Source organism: Lutjanus erythropterus, chromosome 5 (genome assembly GCF_056507025.1).
Source record: "Lutjanus erythropterus isolate fLutEry1 chromosome 5, fLutEry1.hap2, whole genome shotgun sequence".
Classification (NCBI taxonomy): Eukaryota; Metazoa; Chordata; class Actinopteri; order Lutjaniformes; family Lutjanidae; genus Lutjanus; species Lutjanus erythropterus.
Genome location: NC_139321.1, coordinates 17,319,710 through 17,336,371, shown reverse-complemented (window position 1 = coordinate 17,336,371; position 16,662 = coordinate 17,319,710). Strand labels below are relative to the sequence as shown.

Here is a 16,662-nt window from a genome sequence, read left to right as displayed (position 1 = left end):
TCTCTGATTTCAGCCTGTCAAATATTAACATTTTCTGTTTTCTTAAGTCCTCAATGACAGTAAACTGAGTATCTTTTAAGTGTGGACAAAACAAGATATTTGAGAATGTCACCTTCAGCTTTGGGAAACAGAAGTCAACATTTTTCAGTTTTCTTACATTTTAAAAACAAAACAACTTGCGATTCAACTATTAATCAATTAACAGACTTGCTGTCATCTATTATATCAATGACAAACTGTTCTGATAATCAATTTATTGTTTTCAGACACTTTTTTGAGTTCAGCTTCTCAGTTCATGGCCAAATTATCTGATTATAGCTTCTCAAATGTCAGTATATTCTAGTTTATTCCACTGTGGCATTAAAATCAATATCTTTGGGTTGTGAACAAGGCATTCAAGGGCTTTAACTTTGTAATCAACATTTTTCTTTACATTTAAATGATCAACAGATTAATCAATGATGAAAATAATCATCAGTTGCAGCCTTAGCACTGCTGTTTTGTGAAATAAGCTCTGTCTAAGTTGGAACAACTTACAGGCCAGCTAGCAAATAAATACCGCTTTAGTCAGCATGAAGATGGACTTGTGGTCTGATAGCTGTGTCCAAAGTCTGGTGTGGCAGTGACGCGATGCAGACATGATGGAAACGTGAAGAGGTGAGTTCACAGGTGAGGTCACTGTTAAAAACCACCACCACCACCACCAGGCTGACACACACCTGTTTGACCACACCTCTGTATGTCCCCACCTAAAGGTTTAGGTTACATAAGAACAGTAAAGCTTGAAGGGATCCTAGTGTACATACATTACAACATACGGCTATTTTAACTGGCTTACAAGTATTATTAAATAAAAAATAATAATAATAATAAAGCGTCAAAAGCAAAGAATGCAGATTCAAGGTAATGGCAGGGGTTGTATTAACTACAGTAGGGGTGAGGCTATCACATGTCTGCAATGTTAATATATGAATATCAAAGCTGGTTAAAATAATCAGCATTTACGTTTAAGTTGAGTTCAGTGTCTTAGTCACAAACTTACTTTTCTATACTGTACTACAGGAGTGAAACTACAGGTTAGAGATAGGAAGAGCAACACACCACCTCGGTACAGTAGCATTCAAGATAAACCTGTTCCACAAAGCCAAGACTCACGCAGTTTGTTCCCGTTTCAGTGTGTCAATATTTTCCTCGATGTTCCTTCCTCGTGTCACCTCAAATTAAATGAAACTGTGGCTTTTATTTCGCCGTCGCAGCCGGTAGTTTCTTCATCCAGCCATTAGGGAGTTCATGCGGCTTCTGCTCGGCTGCTGCTGCTGTTGTATTCGAGCCCATCCCCCATCCGCTCAGGCTGGTAGACAGATAAAAAGTTTTTGTTTTTTTTCTTCTTCTCTCCCCCCCCCCACCGGGTTTCCACCTTCAGTTTCAGCGCTTTTAAACTTTTCCTCTGTCGTCGTAATGGAAGAAGAGCCCAGCGCTGTCCTCCTTTTAGTCTCGTCTTTCCAGCGCTGTCCGGGTTTGAGTGCGCGAACAGCCGCGGCTCGCAGGCAGGAGCTCGGAGTTTGAACAGGGAAGGACAACAGACAGCGGTTGGTTTGCCCGCCTTGCAGTTGGCTCAACACTTCAGCCTGCTGAACACACGAGCCGCCCCTGAACATGAATACTTCTTAACGCCAGCCCTTCAGGAGCGCTGCCCTCATTAGACAGCCAGTTTATCATGGATCCGCCAGGTAGATCTAACGTCTCGATACGACGTTAAAGGGTCACTCCAGTGATTTTCTAGAGCACTTTAATGAAGTTAGCAAACTTATGAGGAACAGGTTAAAACACGGCCTAAATCAAAGCAACAAGGGTATTTCGACATTTATTGCCTTGTATGAGCCAAAGCGCTAGATCCTACAATTCCCACAATGCAACTTGGCACTGCCTTTAGACCTTCACTGTTGGGTAAATGCCCACATTTTGTTAAAGGAATAGTCATATATTTTGAGGATTGCTTGTTTGATTTCTGGCTGAGAGTTAAATGAGAAGATTTATATCACTCTAACTGGTAAATGACACAACCGCCAGCATCCGGTTAGCTTAGCTTAGCTTAGCAGACAGACTGGGAACCATAGATCAGAGCAACCACTTGTCACTTCCCTCAACCAAGCTGCATTTTGGGTGAAAACAAACAATGTTTAAGAGCCAGCGCCAAACAGAGAAGACTAGTGTCATTTATGTGCATGTTAATGTTGGTAATGTAATTAGTTACCATGGTGCTATGGTGTACAGACTACTAAAACAGCAAAATAGTGTCTTAAAAAGGGTCAGGTGTCAGAAATGACCTGGAGATTCAATAACGTACTTGTATATGTCATGAGCTATCACTTCTGACCACTCAGTGGTGTCGTTCTTCCACTCACCATCCCCTATTTATTTAACATTTTGTATGTAATGACACCAATCGTTGATCGGCAAATACATAGCATTATTGTTCACCTGACTTCCCACAGGATTTGGGCTCCTAATAGCTCAACAGTAATGCGGTTTTCTTATTTTATGCATTTAAACTGGCAAAGACATCTGAATGGACTTTGTGTCCAGTATCCTGTGTGTAATACGTCCATGAGCAAACAGCTAGCCTGGCCGTCAACTAGCTTCTCTAAAGCTAACATGTGATCTTGTAGGATTGCCAGTTCCTGCAAAACATAAAAATGCATATAACATTTACTGTATATAAAGATGGATGATATGAAAGCTCCCCAAACGTGAAGTCAAAACATCTCCATTGCCCCCTAGTGGGTGGCTGCAGTATAGGTCATAAACCCCATCCTTTCCATGTTAGCGGATGGGGCTAAACTAAAAAAATCAATGTACTGTACATGTCATCATTTTTTCTCAAAGATGGTTTCTGTCATTTTAGCAATGCTCATCACGCTGATGTATGTCCAGGTTGTTCATCTTTATTTACAGTCTATGATGTAAACCAACATGTTGTGGTTTTACAGGGGATTATGTGCAAGACTGTTTCCTCTTGACTTGTTTTGTTGTCAATGTGAGGTTGCTGGGCAACCAGCTGAGATTCCAAAGTGAATCAGGGTGTAATTTTCACATCCTGACTTTTGTATGAAACAAACAATATGGAACATGTTAATTAGTGAGCTCTAGAGGTGCTGAAAGGCAGATTTTGTTACCTCTGGAGATACACTGGCTGTTTCCCATCTCTGTGCTTAGATAAGCTAACCATCTGCTAGTGGTGCTTTTATACTTACTATACAAACACAAACGTGTTATAAGTGCTCTCATCTAACCTTAGGTAAGAAAGCATAATCTTTTCCCAAAATATCAAACTATTCCTTTAAACTTGAAGCCTCTGATTTGTAATGCAGGTTTTCTATTATAAATGTATAGACTCCAAGCATAAACTGAGATAATCATGATGACCTGGGTGATTTTAGAGAGCTACTTCCAGAGCCACCGAAGACATTTTGGATATGTAAAATCTGGGGGTGCACCTAACAATTATTTTTTTAACAAGAATTATTTTTTATTATTCGATTAATATAAGAATTAATTTACCTCAAATTAATAACAAACTTGTCTCATCAATATTTCAATATTTTATCCAATCATAATCGTAAAAATAAACACATAAAGCACTTAAGAATGATGATAATGGTGGCATATTTAAATTTTTTCCACCCTATTAAATAGGCTAAATGCCAGATACCTGATCAGAAAAATACTGGACCTCAAATAAAAAAGGACATGTGATGCACATTAATTTAATCACTAATCACTGTGTCAACATTTTCTCTTAACTGGGCAATCAGTATTTTTATGCTAGTATTTCACTTAAAACTTCAACTTCATGACTGGAGTCATATGTAGATAAGCGGCAATGTAATTTTGCATCAATGTGGGCCGAAGAAAATAATTGGAACAAATTACAGACTGTCTGTTATGTTAGTTTTAGCCATTTTGACTCACACATGGTCGTTAAAGCAAACATAGAGTATAAAATGGCTCAATAACACTGTAAGATGATGCAAGGTGGTATATTAACAACAGCGGTGCAGACATCACTTTTATCATGGGCGCAATGTTGAATGATCTAGAAAATCTATCTTAAGTGACTGCTACAAACAGAAACATGTTCCATATGTTGATTATCCTGATGTATCAGTCTGGATGCTGACGTAGAGCAAACAGGACAATGCTACTGTCTTGCTCCTGCTGCGGGAGGACAGGTCGCTCGATGCTTCGGAACAGTTGCACTGCTGTGTTAACACACTTCCGGTTTGTGGAGCTCATAGAGAGTCGTACAGTTGCATCTCTGTCTAAAATACTGCTACACTTAAAGATGATCGATTATCACGATGAGCCTGGCTCTCTGCAGCTCGTCTTCTGCGTGAATCCGTGCTCACTTCATAGTGATGCGTCGACGCACGTCATGCAAATCGATGTATTTCTGTAATTGATGATGATTTCCTCAACCAATCACCTCACCCCTTGTAAAATCAGCCTTGTGTCCCTTTAATATACCTCAAGAACCAAACTGGATTACCAACCTGGCGAAGCAGTCAACTGCATACTTTTACTTATTAACTTTTTTTAGGTTTGCACCATTAAAGTAAAATGTCATACTGTTCTGTACTGTTCTTTTTATCTAACAAATACTTAAAGGTTGTTGATGAAAACTCTTTCTGATACAGCCCATCAAACTGTGAGTTCACAGTATCACAAAGTATGTATGCGTGATATGAGACAGTATGACCTCACCTTCAGGCCTGTACTGAGCTATGATGGTGACGGTCTGTCCGGCCCTCTTCAGTGCTGCAGCCGCCTGCTCATGTGTGGCGTTCCTTAGATTCACACCGTTCACCTGCACCAAGCCAGGGAGACAAAACTCAAAAATCTTTTCTCAAGAAAATGCAGATTAGATCGTAAAGCTGCAGCGGAAACAAGTCTAGCTGGAAGGAGCAAAGTTTATCCTCAAGCTGGATGGTTTCCTTTTCAGCCTGTGGAGATAAGATCTGCCCTCATCATGTAAATATGACCAGAATGATGTATGAAATGATATGATATGACAAAACACCACTGATTTCACAATCATTTTACTAGATTTATCCTTTTATAATGTGCCAGATACATTTTCAGACAACATGCAGTATTGAAGTAAAACAGGCACATATTTGGAGCAAAACTGGGTTCTGAAAAGGTTAAGAGTTATGAAATACAAGTCATGGGATTTAAATATGTAATTTATTGGATACTTTATTGATTCACAAATTTATCTTGTCTGGCAGAGTACAGTTGAGCTCGCTCAGAGTTGTTATGGATTTAATGTCTTCCTCAAAGAAATTTCAGCAGTGCAGATTTTTGCTGGCTTCCTAAACACTACACCACCTTAATCCTATCATCATTATTCTGACAATGGGAGTTGCTGATCTCTGACAGCCACTGCCTCAAACTTGTTACAGTTGTTAATGTGGACAAATGGAGATCCTGAGGTTGAGATACTGACCGAGAGAATTCTGTCGCCCCTCCTCAGCTCGCCGCTCAGGTCAGCCGGCCCTCCTGCCAGGATGAAGGAGACGAAGATGCCTTCTCCATCCTCCCCGCCGACGATGTTGAAACCCAGGCCTGTGGAGCCCTTGTGCAGCAACACCTTCCTCGGCTCCCTGCCAAAGAGAGCGACAGCGTCAGGGTGAAGGGCAGCACAGAGAGCAGAGAAGAGGTGGACAGACAGAGAGATATGATCAAAACTGAAACAGAAAGGGCATAAGCAGAGGGGTACACGGAGGCTGTTTGAGACAACAGCCATCTTCTATTGGTTTATGATCCCAAAATACTGAGTGTATTTGGTTTAGGCAGCTGCAAGCGGTAAGCCTGCAGATTGTTTTGTTATATATTTGAAAGTTACTGATTTAAATGGAACATTTAAATGTAGGGATGTAACAGTATATCAAATATCACAATAAAAATGATCTCAATACCCAACTAGACAGTGGCAATATCTACTATGACATTATATTGTTAATTGTTTTATTTTATTTTATTTTATTTTTAGAGCTGTTGCTGACTGCTGCATTGTTTTGCAGCTGACTCTTCCTAAGTCCCGCCCCTTTTGGTCTGCGTTCCAATAATTAAGTAAGCTTGGTACCTGGCGGAACCTCAGGCAACTTTCTCCTTTCCTGTTTCATGTGCATAGACATGCTATGTGCCAGACTTGTATATGTTGAAAAGAAAACCAAATTTGAAGATGTAAAAGCCACATACAGTCACATCTTAAGTTAGCTAATATTAGCAAAATACTGGTAACAATTGATGTAGATTATCTAGCTGGTCAACTAGCATTTTAACATTAGCTATCAACTGTAACTAGCTAGCTAACGATTGATGTAGATTAGTTAGATAGTGTTTTGCTACATAGTAAAGCACTAGCTAACTAGATGTACATTAGCCAATTAGTTAGCTAGTATTCTGGAAACATTAGGAACTTAAGATGTGACTATATACGCTTTTACATTTTCCCCAGCTACATCTTTTAACCATCTTCAAATCTGGTTTTCTTGTCAACATAGATGAGCCTAGTATGTAGCATAATATAGCATATTTAAGTTCAGGAAACAGGAAAGGAGAAAGTTGACTGAGGTTCCAAAAGGGGCAGGGCTAAGGAATGGTCAATTGTGCAAACGTAATTCAAATATTCATTGCCAAAGACAATTCATACCACTTTTTTGCTCATGCTTGGGTCATGGCCGGCTACCTTAGGCACTAGCAGTTTAATTTAAAAGGAAAAATAAATTGCATACAAACAAAAAATGTGCACACATCAGATTTATTATTTAATAAAGGATTTTTTTTTCTAGTCAGTTTCTTTATTATTGAAATAAATATTGTATTGTAGACTTTTTATTGTGGCTTTATCATACCTTAAGTCTTTGGTATCGTTACATCCATATTTAAATGATAAATCTGCAGGACTACTCACCAGTAGAATGCAGTGATTAACGATATAGTAATCATGTGCTGATCATATTGCTACTAAAGATAATTTGGATTGCACTGATAACACTGGAAACAGTTCTGCAAGATATACAGTGAATGCAATAAAACAAGCAGCAACATGACTGGATCCCAATGGCTATTATCTATTGGCTATAGAACTTTCTGCTTTGCATGGCAATCTCATGGACACGTGTACACATTTAAACACCCACTCGTATTAATGTACGCAGACACAATGAGCCACCTCCTGTTCGACAGACCCGCTGAAGCTCTGCTTTAGCTTTAGCCACTATGACTCATCCTCCAGCAGGCTATTCAGACTGCCTCAGTTTTAAGATGCTAGAGAGGCCAAACCGCTGCTATGGTCCAGAGAAAGCCCTCTGAGAACACACTTCACACACACACACAGACACACTCTAGGAAGCCCTTACACACACAAACACACATGCACGTACTTTAAATACAAATGCACACATAAACATACATTCATGCACGTACGTCGGCATATGCACACACACACAGACACACAGTTTCCTCTCTTAACAGAAAACACTGCATGGTTCCCATTAGTGGTCTTCTTTTGCAGTACTCAGCCTGCGGTCTACAGGAACAATTCCTACTCAATCCCTAATGGCTGCGCTCTAACTTGCTGTTAAGACCATTTTCCCATCGATGGCAGCCGAGGCAGCATTCCAGACTTTCAAAACCATGCCCATGACTGCCTGGAAAAAGCGTTGATTACTCTACTCAAGGAAAATTAAGAGCATTGGAAAAGTCCTAAATAGTAAAACGTTGCCTACAGAGAAACTTCAGAAAGTTTAACCAGACTGTTAAACTGTAAATTAACTGAACTGAGATACAGTTTTTTGTAAGACCACTAAATCAGAAGATCAGTGGGAATGTCATGATTCTGGTTTCCACAGGATTCCTTACAACAGGGTTCCTACATCATTTCAATTTTTCAAGAATTTTCAAGGTGCATTTTCAAGCTTTTTCAGCACCTTACAGCAGTGGCAAATTACATATTTATATAAAGATACTTAAAATGTTTGATGACACAACAGTTTTTTAGTTTCAAAATGTGTCACCTGTCTGTAAGTAGCCATCATATACCTACCCAACCTGGATGATCCAGTGACACGCATTTTTATTTCTTCATCTAAAAATCCAACTATTCAGTCAGGTGATGATTTATTATGAAAGTAATGCAATTACAATTTGAAGGACTTTATTCAAAATCCGAACACCTTTCAAACCTTGAAAACCCTACATTAAAATTCAAGTGTTCAAGGATTTCCAGCACCTGTATGAACCCTATTACAAGCACTACAGGAATCAGGGACAGATTCAATCTGATTGCACTGACAAAGCTCAAACTCCATTTATGCTCTTGTTTTTTTCCTTATCCTTTTACATCTTTTGAATACAACAGATGAAAAGCTAAAAAAAAAAAAATCAAGAGGCAAATGCCTTTAAATATGCTGAAACAACTGACTTGTCTTCAAAACAAGTCAGGCTTAAAATAACCTTGCTTTCCATCTTGAGCTTTTCATCCCAGCTCGACGCAGCACACACATCTCCATGGTTACCTTAGGATCCGGAACCGGTGCTTGCTTCTGAAAGAGCATTTCCTAACAGTGCGTTCAGGCAGGCTCCTCACCAGCGACATGGAAGATGAGACGTTGACTGTGAACATGGTGGCTATGGCACATCGCTCAGCTCTATTTCCTCGACCCCTCTTCCTATCTTTGAAAGAGGGGCTACAGTTTTAGAAGCTCCTGTGCTTGGGGCCTGGTGTTCGCTATCTCATCCTTGTGTGCCGTGATGGGAAACAGCTCCGCTTTGGGCTGTCACAGACGCTCTCTCCCCATCATCACCAGCAAGGCGAGACTTAACACTTAACCCTAACGCTCCCACGCAAATCATCTTCATTCAGTTCTGCAAGAGGAGGCCGAAATCTGCCTCACTCACATCTGGAATGACCAGGGCTCACATCAAGAGCACCGGGACTCAGCAGATGTGTTGAACTGGAGGTTATCCATGTTTGATCCCCTTTCACGCTGTGCTGTCCCCTCATCTCTGCTCTGATAGTGCTTTTGGTCCAGTTCCCCCCCCTCTCTAATACAGCACACCAACATTCCTGTCTGTCAGCCAGGCCCTCTGGAGACTCTGCAGGCAGATTCCCAGAAGCTCCTTGCTAATTTGTCGAGAGTGTAAACAAACTGAGGAGCTCATGAACTGACTTTCACAACTTTCAGGCCTTTGATTTGACGCCCTCATAGTCTGTGACCTGGCTGCACGCTGGAAGCTAGATCTCCTCACTGGGAAATAATGTGCAGACTAGTGTGGAACATTCGACACATACAATAAGGCCAGCTTCTGTTTATTATCCTGGGCTGGCTGCACACTGTGAAACTTTAACACAACTTTAGTCGGTCGGTTGGAAGGAGATTATCCTCATAGATTTCATGCAAGGCTGTCAACAAACAAATGTGAGCAAAGCAAAATTTGTTTATATTGCAGTCAGTTACTGCTAGCTTAGTTGACATTAAAATGACAGTTGTTTTAACATTTTTCTAATGTCTGTTGCCTGTTTTGTTAGCTAATCTGCTGCTGTTATTGCAATCCATATAATGTTATTTTTTTGGGACCACTGAGATGAAAAAGACCCAAGAGATGAAAAAGCGATACAACATGTCCAAAACGGTATGACCCAGGAAGACAACCATACAATATAAGTTGAAAATGTAGTCACAATAGCATTTCCTACTTGATATAATCTAGCAAAAAAAAAAAAAGTCAAACTATTTTGATAACTGATTAATGGTTAAAATAATTTTTCACGCAAAAATGTCAGAAAATGCTGTTTTCAGTCTCTCAAAGTTGGCGATTTACTGCTTTTCTCTGTTTCTCTGTTATAATATCTATTAATGAATATCTTTGGGTTTTGGACTGACAAAACAAGACAGTTAAAGACATCACCTTGGAATCTGAGAAAATGTGAGGGGCAGTTTTCACAATTTTCAGATCAATTAGATAATGGCCAATACTTAAAACAATTTGCACATGGGCAAGTAAAAAAAAAGTTGAACCCTGCTAGTTGAGTGAAAGGTTCACTGTGTAAAACCAGCGTTACAGTTGGTACTGTTCTCCAAAGGAGCTGTATGCACATGTGTTTTTCTGCATGTACTGTTTGTCCATAGGATTTGTGGCTTGTCTGGCCATTTTCACAGAAAATGGGAGTGAATTCCTACAGTTGTAAATACCGGGATCAAGCCCTCCCTCCCTATCACAAGACCTGCCTCCCCTCCGTTCCCCCTTTGCCTTTTCATCCATGCCAGGAATGTAAACAGTTATAGAGCGGTAAAAAAAAACCCTTTCTCTCTGCCCAGCCATTTCTCCTGCGACTCTTTTCTCTAATTCAACCCTCCTCCCCTCCCCTCCCAACGCTATATTTTCCCTGTCTGCTTCAGTGTTTTGGCTGAGGCGGCCGCAGCTCAATCCTAAAGCTGTGAATGGATATCTGGGCTGTGGGGTTCAGCGGGTCATGCTGCCCTGGACTCAGCCCAGTAATTGGCTCTGCTTGGCTGATTAATGGCGGACACTGCAGATGGACGCCATTTTCCACAGACAGAAACTACCTCTCTCGCAGCACTTTATCTCTCCCTTTCCCCCCGAATGGATCACATCAGGTTATGTATAGAGGCATATACTGATAAAATTAAAATGCTGCTTTATCACTGCTTAAATTTCACCCATACATTTTCTGCGTCTGTCTCTACTTCATGGCCTGCTATTTCCTCTAATATGACATGGGGAGAAATTTATTCACTGCTAAGGTGATAGACAGTTTAAAAGATATTTCATGCCTGTCTCTGTAACTAAGAATAAAATCGGGGTGATGAATGATTAACACCTAAGACGAGTACTCAGCTGAATCTGCTATGATTACTTTTATTTTAAACTCGCCTTTGCTTTTAAAAACGCCAACCAAAGGTCAAAGCGCTACTCATCGTTAATGACTGAATTCTTGCGCTGACCAGTCAAAGGTTTTGTGGTTGTGCACGTGTGAGAGACACACAAAGTTACTGATTAGCTCACCTGCTGCTGCAGTCCACAGGCATCTGTATACACAAGCTTGGCCTGAACAAAGCAGCATTAGCTAGAAGCATTGTTGTGTATATGTAATGGATGGGAGCTGCTTGTTTAGTGATAGTGCACACTGTCACCAATGCACACACGCATGTTTACACCAAACATGCATATCTAAACACAGGTTTTATCTCTTATCGAGCCCTATGTGGGCAAAGACAAGAGAGCTGTGTACAGTACTGTCATATCTCCAGAAGAAGGGGGTAATATCAGATGGAGAAGGGGGGAGGGGGTGTTGGGGGATGTGTCTGCGATGACACCACTGAGGGGGATGTGCAGATGGGCAGAGGGCCGATACAAGCTCTGACTCACCCCTCACAACCAGCCTGCTCCACTTCTGCGGATGCCTGTGCTTACTACAGCATCAAAGCTAAAATAACCCCCACGCAGTCGGAGCCAATGGGGAGGCTGCTGGGACGGGACGGAGGTGTCTGATGGAGCTGGACACTCATCTGCAGTGATTGGGAGTCAAGTCGGCCATGATGTCCTCTGAGACAATGACACTCTTTTCTGATTATACAGCGGACATGACACAGAAACCCACTAGGGGCGAACAGGTGCACGCGTGGTCACAGTATGTAGGCCATTCTCATTTGCGCTGCTGATTTAATAGTTGTCTGTGTGCAGGATATATACCCACAGGTATACCCCTGTATCATAACTGTGCATTGCACTTAAAGCGTGTCTATGAGCGTAGGGCTGGGCAATATGTCTGCGGCATGTGTTGTAATCCCTCTAATATAGCCTATATTTTAGGGTTTCCACCAATATATGATAAATATCTCAATATTCAGGCTGCAACTAATGATTGCTCTGATTATCGATTAATCTGCTGATTATTTTCACAATGAACTGATTTATAATTTAGTCTTTATAGTAAGTGACAAATGCTCATTACAATTGCCCAAAGGCCAAAGTGACATCTTCAAATTGTCCAAATCTTGGTGGATAAATAGAACTACAGGTAGGATGAAAAATGTACATTTTTGATTCTGGGGTTACCTGTCCCTTTAAGAAGTTAGAAGTATTTTTTTTTTTTTTTTTTGAAAAATGACTGAAATGATTTATCAGTTATCAAAATAGTTGCAAATAGTTGCAGTTCTACTGGATATATAAATAATTTCTCTTAAATAACTAACTATTATTATTAATTCTCAAATAGTGCAAAGACGTGATGATCATGACAGTATGATGCGATGCACAGCTGTAGATTAAACTACCTACTAGAAAGTATTGTTATTGCAAAATAGGCTTCTAACACAATGAGATTTTTGATCATGAATCAGTAATGTGGATATATTGACTAAGTGGGAAAAGACAAATGATATCTAGAGCAGTTTAGTGTTGCAGTTTGCTTTAACGATATAACAATATCCAAAATCTAAGACAATATCACGTTATCAAAAAATATCTATATATATTGCCCAGCCCTAATCTGCGTGTGTGCTCGTATGTGTCAGCACATAATGAGCGGTGGTGTCAGTGTACAGTACGTGTGCGTGATTGGTGCTGGCAGCATGGGTGACGAGAGGGGTAAGACCTGAGTGCATGGCCTGGTTTTTTTTCCCAGTGTGCAGATGAATCATGACAGCTGCAGGACTGTCTGCTGCTACTGGTCTGCTGGCCCGTACCAGATCAGGCTCTTACTCCCTGCATTACATTTATGGTAACAGCAACGCTCAGTGTTTATATTTACATACGTAGACCAGCAGGCGAAACATTCCAACGCTGCAGAGCAGAATGTTTGTGTTGGTTGGGCGGCTGCAGTCGCCCTCCCATCCTCCTGTGCTGTCTTTGCTTTTTAACACCACAACCTGGCTTTAGTTAGAGCCAAACGGCACGACCGGAATCTGTTCTTTTCTCTCTCTCTCTCACAGACGAATACACACACACACACACACACACTCACAAGAAAACACATAGTGGCAGTGCGTGGCATATATGGTACACAAACACATTACATAAAAGCAATGGTTCACACACACAGAAGCATCAGGGCATCCATCCATGACATGATGCACAACAGACAAGACTGTGGATATAATGTAATAACTAAATGAAACAAAATCAAACAGGAGGCCTTTTGCACATTTGGTAACGCCAAACAGTGAAAAAAAACAACACATTGCCATAAATATCACGCATATTATTGTCTTCGGCAGTAACCACCAGTGAAAGTAGCTTGGCCCGAGATGGAGGCTGAGTTTTATCGATGCCTCCTGACAGATGGAATTGAGCAGCTTGTGGGAGCGTGAAGCCCTTTCGGCTGCACTCCTGCGGAGATGTGTTTGTGAAGAGCAGGTACGACTCCATTTTAAACGGCGATAAACAGAGCCCTATTGTTTTTAGATTCATAGATGTGAGCAGATTAGTAGGAAATTGATGGACATATAATGACTGTGGGGGTGGACCTTTTAAAATATGAAAAGTAGAGCAAATAACAAACAAAACACAACACACAAAGGGCAAGAAATAATAAGCTAATGTCTTAAAAAAAAACATTTCAGCTCTACAGTCAATATCCTGTTATAGTATTTAGTTTTTCAGCAAAATTCATGTGAAATTATGAAAGATGAAGTAGCATATGATTCAAATAGTGCAGATTTTGAGCAATTTGTTTAACCAGTTAGGAATGCCCAGATAACTTTTTTTTTTCTTTTTTTGCTGATGATCCTGATTGCTGAATGTCTACGAGCCATACAATCGTTTCTGTGTTTTGTTATAGCAGCTGGTATGGCAGCATTATAACTTCAGGGCTCGCTGCCAGATTTCACTGGCAATGTTTTTTGGAAGTATTGAGCGTACGGCCAGAAAAACAAGACTTGGATTATACTGTGTGAGTTGTGTGAGAGTTTTTAAGATGGATGTTTTGATATAGTTTTGCTATTTTAAAGTCGGGAGTGCCATCATCTTCAACACGACTGTGTGACTAGTGTTTTGGATTTGTTCCAGTAGAACATGTCAGAAAACAATGGCAAACACTGCCATGAAAAGCCTTGTTGTGCTTGATCACGCATATTACATACATCATATGTATTTTGCACACACAAACACCACAGCAACATGTCCACAGATGTAAGTGGGACAGTACTGTGTCTGTACAACTGTACAAACTTGCTAATAAATATAACATTAATACTAGGGTTGGGCCAAATTAACAACAACGTCTAACAGTCTTGACCACTGATTCTTCTACCATTCTTGCGTTATGATTTAAAAGTGCCTTAGAAATGATGACTATGTATTTTAAGAAAGAAGGATGAGTTAATTACAATATGTAGCACTTTGCAACTGATTTACAAAAGGAAGTACAGACTAGTTTGTAATTAATATCCAACATATATACACATAAAAAAATATAAAAGGAAGTTTATGAAAATTACTAATTATTATAGCTTGGAACTTAGAAATTCTGAATTTCCAGTTTAACTGAAATGCACCATGAATTCCCATCTCCCAATCACATACTATTACTTTATAACGTCAGGTAGCATTCTGCAGGCTGATCAATCTGGGCATCCCTTTAAAAGTAAATGTCAAATGGGAGACTAGACTAGACTAACATTGCAGACAAAAAAAATCGTGAGTAAACCTGTGAGCTCCAGAGAAATGGTGCACAAAACACACATTGCTGTTTAATACATTTTTAATTGGTTAGATTCTTAAGAATGATGAATTGATTAATGATTAACATCCCTTCTGAGTATATAAACATAAAAAGCGGCAACATACTTAAAGCGACAACATACAAAGCAGTTCAGTAGCCATGAGGTGGGGAAACATTTACATGCAAACATAGAGACAGAAGGATAAAAGAAAGGTCTGCTTGGAATTAAGAAATCTATCAACATGTAGTTTCAACCCGCCACCCCCTCCCTCCACTTCATCTACCTCTCCTCTTGTCGTTCAGTCTACTTCTTCTGCCTGTGTAATTTGTGCACAAATGTGGCGCAACACACCACAGCTGAGGCAGGTGGCCTCTGTCCCTCTCTGTCCCTACTCCTGTCTGATGCCAGATCCAGATGCTGAGCTACACAGAGGAGGGTTAGCTAAGCAAGGCGTGATGGACTAGGTTAGTACCTGCCAGAGAAGGGGAGAGGACCTTGGCACAAGGGAGCAGGGGAAGGACAGAAGCCTCTGTAGAGGGCCTGGGGCACCTTGCTGTCCCCAGGTTTGTGGATGACACTGTAAATAGGTTCAGCCCTGCTGTGGGGTACAGGAATCACAGTGAATGGGACAAGTGTAGGACACAAAGAAAGCACACATACCAACAAAGATGCGACAAATGCACATACAAGTCATGTAGACAGCTTGTACAAGGACATTACAGGGGCCACATAACGAACACTCATCCGGTAACACATTCACGCCACGCAACACGCATAAACGCCTGCATGCAGTCACGCATACACACACAGGGGGAATACAGCCTCCTCCCCAGAGCTGTGGGTTAAGATGACTCAAGGCCTTGTGGGACACTCCAATCAAGCCTCTATGAATGCTACTTCTGATCCAGTACTTGGATAGGAGGTCAAAGGTTAAAATACAGTCATAACAAGTACGAGAAGTGACAAGCGGCCTCTCTGCAAAGTATTTGGTCAGCACACAGCCACCACACACACACACACTGTCAGGCTATAATACAGTAAACACCACCAGGGCCCTGATAAGCTGAAAAATTGTAAACAAAGCGTTGTTTTGCTTTATAAGATCAATTTAAATTGCTGTCCGCACATGTATCATTAAAGTAAACCACGCCATGACAACATCTTTAAAAAAAAGCAACAAAATGGAGGCTGCGAGGAACAAAGAGAAACCCATACAAAACAAATTTTAAGTTATTCAATTTTATATAATTTGGCTCCACAGCAATGTTCCTTCACTTAATACTGCAACGGCAAAAACATACAAGGCCCCGATATCCACAAACAGTCTAGTGTATGGGCTCTGATTATCACATCATAGAGGCTGTATGAGTGTAATGTACCAGGGGAAAATCTGTCATGAAGGAGCCGGTCTGTAACCTACCTCGTGAAGTCTTCCTCCCCCAGCATGTGGCGGGGAACTGGCGAGTACCTGGACGGGGTGACCTGGGGCGGCGGGTACACTGGCTTAGGCTCCATTGCCCCCATGTAGTTGTGGCTGACGTGGTTGTCCACCATGGTGGGGAAGGCTGGAGGGAGGGCCAGGCCAGTAGGGGGAAAGAAAGAATGATTACAACACAGGCACAACAAGAACACTGCATAAGAATGGCAACGTCCCTACGCAAAAAAAATGGAAACGCAAAAAAAAAAAAAAATCTGATGCATAGGTTTTGTTTGTTTCCATTTCCATTTCCATTAGCATCAGTGTGTTTACTGCTTATTAGAAAATGTTACAATAAAACTTGATGGTAAACATGGTAAACACTATGACATCAATATGTTGCAAGCACTGTAGATGTGAGCATGTTAGCATGCCGACATTAGCATTTAGCTCAAAGCACTGCCTTAGTACAACTTCACAGGGCTGCTG

At 40.8% G+C, this 16,662-nt stretch overlaps 1 protein-coding gene across 8 annotated transcripts in view; it reads right to left on the bottom strand.

Annotated features, from left to right (window-relative positions):
• Nucleotides 1-16,662, bottom strand: part of dlg3 (discs, large homolog 3 (Drosophila)) — a 118,347-nt gene that overhangs the window by 22,576 nt on the left and 79,109 nt on the right. For 3 of the 8 annotated variants that reach the window (XM_084718931.1, XM_084718927.1, XM_084718929.1), the window contains 4 exons: nucleotides 16,177-16,339; nucleotides 15,229-15,354; nucleotides 5,510-5,666; nucleotides 4,765-4,867 (listed from right to left, as the gene is read on the bottom strand). In XM_084718931.1, the coding sequence (XP_084575057.1) occupies nucleotides 4,765-4,867; nucleotides 5,510-5,666; nucleotides 15,229-15,354; nucleotides 16,177-16,339 (549 nt within the window). The remainder of the gene's footprint in view (nucleotides 1-4,764; nucleotides 4,868-5,509; nucleotides 5,667-15,228; nucleotides 15,355-16,176; nucleotides 16,340-16,662) is intronic. The other 5 variants (XM_084718934.1, XM_084718935.1, XM_084718928.1 and 2 more) reach the window with 4 other exon arrangements.